At 41.6% G+C, this 7618-nt stretch overlaps 1 protein-coding gene across 1 annotated transcript in view; it reads left to right on the top strand.

Moving 5' to 3' along the window:
• Nucleotides 1-7266, top strand: part of LOC143285491 (NEDD4-like E3 ubiquitin-protein ligase WWP2) — a 34225-nt gene extending 26959 nt beyond the window's left edge. The window contains exon 20 of the mRNA XM_076592815.1: nucleotides 1083-7266. Within this exon, the coding sequence (XP_076448930.1) occupies nucleotides 1083-1255 (173 nt within the window). The 3' untranslated portion in view covers nucleotides 1256-7266. The remainder of the gene's footprint in view (nucleotides 1-1082) is intronic.
• The last annotated feature ends 352 nt before the right edge of the window (nucleotides 7267-7618 follow it).

Genomic DNA, 7618 nt, shown 5'->3' with positions numbered 1-7618 from the left:
CTTCTCCTCTGAAGATATTTCAATGTTGTGTTCATGTTAACCTTGTACACTTGTTCTGTTGCCCCTGTAGTCTGAGTTTGCTGTGGTTTGATATCAGCTGGTGTGTCCATGTCAGTGTCTCTTCTTCTGTGTTTGTGGGCTGCAACTCTCATGTTCTTTTGTACTCGTGAGTGGGCTTAGATTTTTACTCCCCTCCCCCAGTTTAAGCAGCCAGGCACCATGTCTTGGGTATGCATGCTAGGCATGTGTGTGTTTCTAAAACTTAGAGAACACTGGCATGAGTTATGGGGTCTTTAATATGCATCTTTGTTTGTCTGCTTGTGTATTGGGGATTGAAGTTGCACAGGATGGCCAGTTTTCTCCCTGTCCGGCACAGACAGTCCATTTGGAGGGTAAGAAAAATCACAAAAACTCAAAATAAGAAGTCAGAAAAGAAACTTTCTTCACTCATTATTGATATGCTGGGTTAGTACATATAAAGATATTGATCCTCTTACCTCAGGGTTACAGCTTAATCGACAAGGAAGAAAAACAAATTCACATTCACCATTGCTGTATACCAACTCTTTGATTTTGCCCTTGGCAAGCAGGAACAAATGAAAATGTTCATGTGCAGATTTGTTGGAATACACAAGGCCGTCAGGAGTATGGCATTGTGAATCCTAGAAAATAATCCTCACACTTTCCGCTCACAGCCTGTTTCTTGATCACTTGATGAGGTATATATCCCCACCACTACCCCCTCACTTGTCAAGTTAGTTACCTGAATGGCCCAACCAATCACTTTTGTCATTGGAAATGCTGTATTTATCGTCATCCACCTCAGCATTGATACAACCCTCAGTTAGCACCTTTTCCATGATTTCAGCAGCAGTGAATTGCAGCTGTCAATGCTAACTTTGACAGCAAATGAAGAGAACTTGACTGAGACACCATTCTGGACAGGCTGTTTTGATTCTAGTCTTGTTGATTAAAATCTAATGCCTTGTTTTGTATAACTGTGTGTGTTGGTGGTAACTTGACGAGGGTTGGTGTGACACAGCAGCGACGACTACATGCTGGGTGGCTCTGTCTCGAAACAGGGAGCAATGGACCACAGCGGTTCTGCATTGAGAAGGTGGGCAAGGAAACGTGGCTTCCGCGAAGCCACACCTGCTTCAACCGCCTTGACCTGCCGCCATACCGCTCCTATGACCAGCTGGTGGAGAAGCTGAACATGGCCATTGAGGAGACGGAAGGTTTCGGCCAGGAGTGACCTCCACCCCTCCTGGCAGTGACCCAGGTTCAGAGGTCTTCCGCCATCTGTTCCGCCCTGGACTGTGATTTGTCTGCAAGGTGTGGTGGTTGTCCTGCGGTTCCTCTGCCACCGTGCTTTTTCTCTTGTTGTAGGAGTGCTTATGTGCCACTGCAGTGCTAGTGCACTTATAATGTGTATGTGTGTGTGGGGGGGTGCGCTTGGTTGGGTGTGTATGGGAACTGAAGATATGCGGATAAAGAGTGCATGAGTTTTAAGACAAAGAAAGAAGATGGGAGAAAAAGTGGAGCCTGATATGGTTTTAGTGATGCATTCATGCAGGAGATGAATTGGGGGTGTTGGATCAGGTGGGGATGTGGAGAGGTGATTGATGGCAAAGTGTGTGTCTGCTGTGCCCTTGTATACATTGGCTTTCTATCCTCTTCTCTCCCTGTGTGTGTGTGTGTGTCTGTGTGTGTGTGCGTGCGTGCATGTGTGTGACTTGTGTATGTGTGTGATGTGTGTGTGTGCACACATATGGCATGACTGTGTATATGTTTGTGTACACATTGAGTGTGCGGCATCAGTCGTGAAAATGTGCACATGCCTGGGCTTCAAGAAATGTACAAACTTAATTTTTTTTAATTATTATTGAAGGGGCCCATAGAAGACAGGTCAGTGCTGTAAATAGGATTGCTGGCCCCCCTCCTCGGCAGTGCAAGGTCACATGGAGTTATGTGCCATCTGTGTGAATGCTCAAACACTGCACATGTACGCACACACTAACACATGCATGCATACAAATAAGGAACCAGTATGGTTGGTTGGTCATTAATTAAACGTCTGTTCACTAAAGTGATTTTAGATGGTAATCAGTATGGACATATACATATATGCTTTCATGTGTACATGTTTGGCTTAACCAGTTCACACATATTCACAGGCAAACAAAAAAAACAACTAGAGTCTACATATTGCAGAATGTTTATTGATAGCTTGGTATAGTCAACAAGAAATAATCTGTGTGTAAAGAATTTGATGTGTGAATTGATATTTCGTGTTAACCAAAAAATCTCTGCTTACGCCAAACATATATATCTTGTATTTTACCAGCTTCAGCAGAAGGTTTTATTTAAGAATTTTTCTCTCTCAGAGTCTGATGATAACTGTGTTGCCAAGAATAAAGAGACTTCAGTGCATCAGTCAAGATTATTAATCATTAAGACATATAGCATTGTATTTGTATCAGAATGACTGCAGGATTTGAAATGATTGTTTTGCAGTTTTGTGTTTGATTGTTCTATACAGATTTTTTTAAGTCCTTCACATGTCATGGACATGTATTTTGGACCGGGAAAAATGTGTGACACAAAGATGTTTATTGCTTAATTTATTTTGCCGGTGTGTTGTTTCCCAGAGAAGACAAAGGAATAAACCAGGGGACAAGAGTTGTATATTTCATTGTGAAGGAAACAAAGGAATAAACCAGGGGACAAGAGTTGTATATTTCATTGTGAAGGAAACAAAGGAAGAAACCAGAGGACAAGAGTTGTATACTTCATTGTGGTAACCTTTATTGCTTGGATGTGCCATGAAGATGATAGGGTTTGTGTGTCTGTGTCACTGTGTGGCACAGTCTTGACAACAGTCAGATGTGTTTATGTTCTGTCCACCATTCAGCAGTGTCCGTTTTCACAGACACCCTTGCATCAGGAGGACAAAGAATGAACAAGAATGTATTGTCATGTGTTCAGAAAGGGGAAAGGTATAGTAATCCATAACCATAAATATGTCTCCTTTTTAATTTTTTTTTTTTTTAACTACATTTCCACAAGCCTTTGTGTTTACTGAGAAAAGATCATGGCAGTAGATTGTATCATACAGAGAACTGACAGGTACTTTCTGCATCTTCATTGCTTTGTTAAGGATTTTGTTTTGGTAAGTCTGAGATCAAGGGTGAAATAATCAGTGTTTATTATTATGCAAGATTGTCTTTGTGCAAGAACAGCTGCAGCTGTACATTGCATGGTGTAGTACAGTGATCAATGATGCCAAATGTGTGGCAGCTGGCTTGGAATGTAAAGCTGCCAAGTTCCCTGCGAGATTTGTTCCTTGTCCCAAATATAGTTCAGTCTGTGCTGCCCTACCCCCCACCCCAATCTCCTTCAGTGTGTGGATATCTATCGGCTTTATTCAGTGACCCACAAAGAACTGTCCAGTGTCTGCTTCATTCCACATCCCAACGATCAGCTTTGTTGTGTACACTGAGTAATGCCCAGTTGTCTGCTTTTTGTTGTTTTGTGTGTGTGTGTGTTCCACACACAGTTGTTCACATGAATTCAGACAGCAAACCAGGAATACATCCGTTTTAGTTTGTTGCTTTACCAATGAACAGTAGTCCAGTCCACTTTCTTCCTTGTACACAGGTGTCTACGGCTTGGTTTCTCCTTCCCTTAGTGATAGGGGGCGAAGTCACTCTCCTTCCCTTAGTGATAGGGGGCGAAGTCACTCTCCTTCCCTTAGTGATAGGGGCGAAGTCACTCTCCTTCCCTTAGTGATAGGGGCGAAGTCACTCTCCTTCCCTTAGTGATAGGGGGCGAAGTCACTCTCCTTCCCTTAGTGATAGGGGCGAAGTCACTCTCCTTCCCTTAGTGATAGGGGGCGAATTCACTCTCCTTCCCTTAGTGATAGGGGGCGAAGTCACTTATGATCAGCAGACATCCAGTTAGCTTTGTTGTTTGAGAGTATGACACAGCATTATTCCTTTTTCATGTCGGTGACAAGCTTTATGCTGAATGCTGCCATTACTTCAACACATGTTCTTGTTCCATTGTCCATGATCTGCTTTGTTCCTTATCCTGTCAGTAGCATCCTGCAAACACATTTTCTCATCCCATGTTAGCATCATCGCTTCATTGCTACTTTGATACCGTTTGTGATCATGTGGACAGCAATATGTTTTGGTATTGTGATGTGGACGGGGCAGAGTCTTTCCACATATTTCAGCGTCTGATGGGGATATTGAGTGTAAAAAGGATGGCTTCAGCTTTCTTTTTTTAAAATTTTTATGCTATTTGTTTTTTTCATGCAGATGGCACATGATGTCTGGTTTCCAATGGCTGATGACGCCAAGTCTGTCAGTAATTGTGTTATGTTGTGTGCAGTGTCTGTGTTTGAGAGTTTGACTTTGTCGTTGTGGGCAGCCATTAGCAAGCCGATGTCTGCGTTTCAGTGGACAAGGCTGACTGCCTGCAACAGAGCAGAGCTCACTATGCAATCAGTGTTCACGTTCCAGCTTTTGGCTGGCTGCTCCTGTGCTTAGCTTCTGTTGGTCTGGTGTGAAGTGATGAATCAGACTGTTTTCAGATGGTAAAAATTGAAGGGTTTGTGGAGGAGAAAGAAAATATTTCCTGCTTTTAAAGTTTTCCCTACCAAAAAATATCAATTAGGAGAAAGAGAGACTTATTTTGAAAAGGTGGTTTGCTCTTTCATTCTGATTCTGACAGATGCCAAAACAGTTATTGATTTCTCTAGTCTTGAAAAACGATTGAGGCATGTATATAGAATTTTTTTTTTCCTGCAAGAACATTATCCTGTTCATTTGTGTAGTGTGTTCTGTTGTGGATTTCAGTGGTGGTTGTCCAGGTAATGGGTCAGTTTCAGTGACAGGGGTTTGTTGAAAGCTGGAGACTCCAACCAGTCAGTCAGTGGTGGTGAACTCTTAACACACTAATTACATCCAGATGCAACCAGCCATTTGTGGTGAACTCTTAACACACTAATTACATCCACATGCAACCAGCCAGTTGTGGTGAACTTACTCTGAATATCCAGCCTTTGTTAGTGAACTCTAATATTCTGGTGCAAACCAGTTGTTAGTGCTGAACTGTAACAGACATTAAATATATACAGATGCAACCAGTCATTGGTGATGAACTCTAATACTCATTACTAACAGACACAAGGTATATCCAGATGCAACCAGCTGATAGTGGTAAAGTCTTAACAGATATGAAATACATATATATTTATGTCCTTGATCTGAAATGAAGCCAACCAATAGGTGGTGAATACTAACAGTCATTATTTAATGTATCCAAATGTGACAAACAAGTAGATAGGCGATGAAGTCTCAAGGTGAGGAAGTCTCTAACAGACAACAAAGTAGTAGATTTCAACTCGAACAGACTCTGTATTTTCTAAACACAACCAGCAGGAAGCACAAGTGATCACACCACTGGGTATGTTGAAATCTGACCAACAGGCAGTGTGGATTGTCTGATGAGGGCTCATGCGTTGACCCAGTGTTACGGTGTGGGACGAGGGATGATCGAGTTCTGCCTCAGGTTATGATGATCCAGGTGTTGATGTTGTTTGCTCTGAACATGGCCAGGTTATGATGATCCAGGTGTTGATGTCAGTGTTGTTTGCTCTGAACATGACCGTGGCCAAAGTCTGTGCAGGCATGTGCTGTTTGTATATCGGATATATATATTCCATGAAGCATGCACAGTATTGATTTAGTGTCTGTACTGTTGATCAGGTTTGTGATCATCTGTGTGTAGAGTTGACTGGGTATATTCAGTGCGTGATGGCAGGCACCAGGTCAGCTGCAGACAGTGTTGGAAAAAGACTCCCATTAGAACTACAGCATGTTGGAAAACTCCCATTAGAAATAGTGTTGTTGAAAAAATAAAACTTTTTTTCCCAGCAGAGCTGTGCGATAATTGTTCAGGCTTGACTTGTGTACAGTGTGTCCAGGGGCCTGCCGTGTCAGGTGTGTGTTGGGGGGCTGAAAGGGAGTCTGTGATGCTCTCTGTGATGCCGGAGAATTTCCTTTTTGACGTCCAGATCCTGAGTTGAAGCAAAGAAATTGCTTCCTGTTGCTTGCACATGAGAGAAGAAAAGTTTCATTTGAAGCGAGCACAATCTCTATGAGGCCATATGGTGTGGTGACCAGATTTAAGATGTGTAAGACTGAAAAAAAGCAAACAATAGAAATCCACAGTGGGATGTCTTGTGACAAATGGTATAACAGGTGGTGTGATGTGAGTCAGAGATGTAAGTGGGTCTGGTGTTAGGATGATCTGTAAGGCATGGTCTGTAAGGTACTGTGGTGGAAGAATGAGATGCAAGGTTTGGGTGCAAAAATAAAATCCTTAGTGGAATGCAAGGTGTGCCATGACAATGATCTGTCTGTTGGGAATGTGCATGGATTGATCTGAAATATGTTTTGACAGTCTGAAATGGAATGTGAGGAAGCATTCTGATCTTGAATGGGATGGCATCTGAACCTGACCGAAAGTGTGACTGGGTTTGTGCAAAATGACCTCTGGTTAGTCGACTACACATGGTATCAAAAGATTGTGTTGAGTGTGTTCTGATGAAATGTCACCCGGTTATTTTACCGGTTATTGTGTTTGATGTTTTTCAAATAGCCTGCTGTAGTTCAGCTTCTTTTAACCCTGGTTGGTGTTCTTACACATAAAATGCTTCATGGTGACTAATTGACCCATAGTTTTGCATTAGATGGTGGCTAACAAAACCCAGCATTAAGGCAAAAGTGGAGATAAAACAAAAAGAGGATATAAAAAGATTGAAAAAAAATATACATATATATAAAGATGATGTAAAATATTTTTGGCTGTGTGTGTAAAATATGTGTTGCCTCTGTTGCGCTTTAAGTTTTAACCTAAAACAGTACTTAATGAAAGGCCATTGTCAGTTGAGTGGTGTCCAGCCAGCTAAACAAGCAAGCCAGCATATCTATTAGTTCTGATACACTGGACTGTACGGAAATATTTCTGTCTTTTGCTGACTGGTGCATTGGAGTCATGGATAAATGGGCAAGGAACAAGTTTTGCACAGCTTTGTACACTGACTTAAGTGAAAGGGAAGGATTAAGAATGAACACGGCATGAATCCCTTATACTGTATGCAAAAACTTGTCCATTCCTGTTTTTAAGATCTCTGTTTTACGTTTGGAAGACAGAGTGAGGAAGAAAATGGTGATAAATAAAGGAAAATACTTATTTTCACTTGTCTTTTATGGTTTCTTCATCTGTGACTATACTTCTGTGAAATATTGCAGGTGCTGACCAGTCACCATTGTTTGAACACGCGCACACACATATGCAGAGGAAAAGGGTAGTGTTCAGTTTTAAAGTGAACAGCCTTTTTTCCCCCCAAGATACCCAGAGAAAACCATTTACTTGGTAAGGATATTGATTATATTTGGCAAGGAAGTTGCTGTCCATTTTGATTAAGAAATCAAGACCTGGACATTTAAAGCTTATAACATTTTTTGTTGTAAGGCTTACAAGCTTGATATTTCAGGACTTTTAAGTTCTTCATGGGCAGTGTACGAAACGTCAGAATGTTCAT

This window comes from Babylonia areolata, chromosome 9, assembly GCF_041734735.1.
Source record: "Babylonia areolata isolate BAREFJ2019XMU chromosome 9, ASM4173473v1, whole genome shotgun sequence".
NCBI classification, from domain to species: domain Eukaryota; kingdom Metazoa; phylum Mollusca; class Gastropoda; order Neogastropoda; family Buccinidae; genus Babylonia; species Babylonia areolata.
Note: the sequence above shows the minus strand (reverse complement) of the source record. Positions and strands in the feature narration are given on the sequence as shown.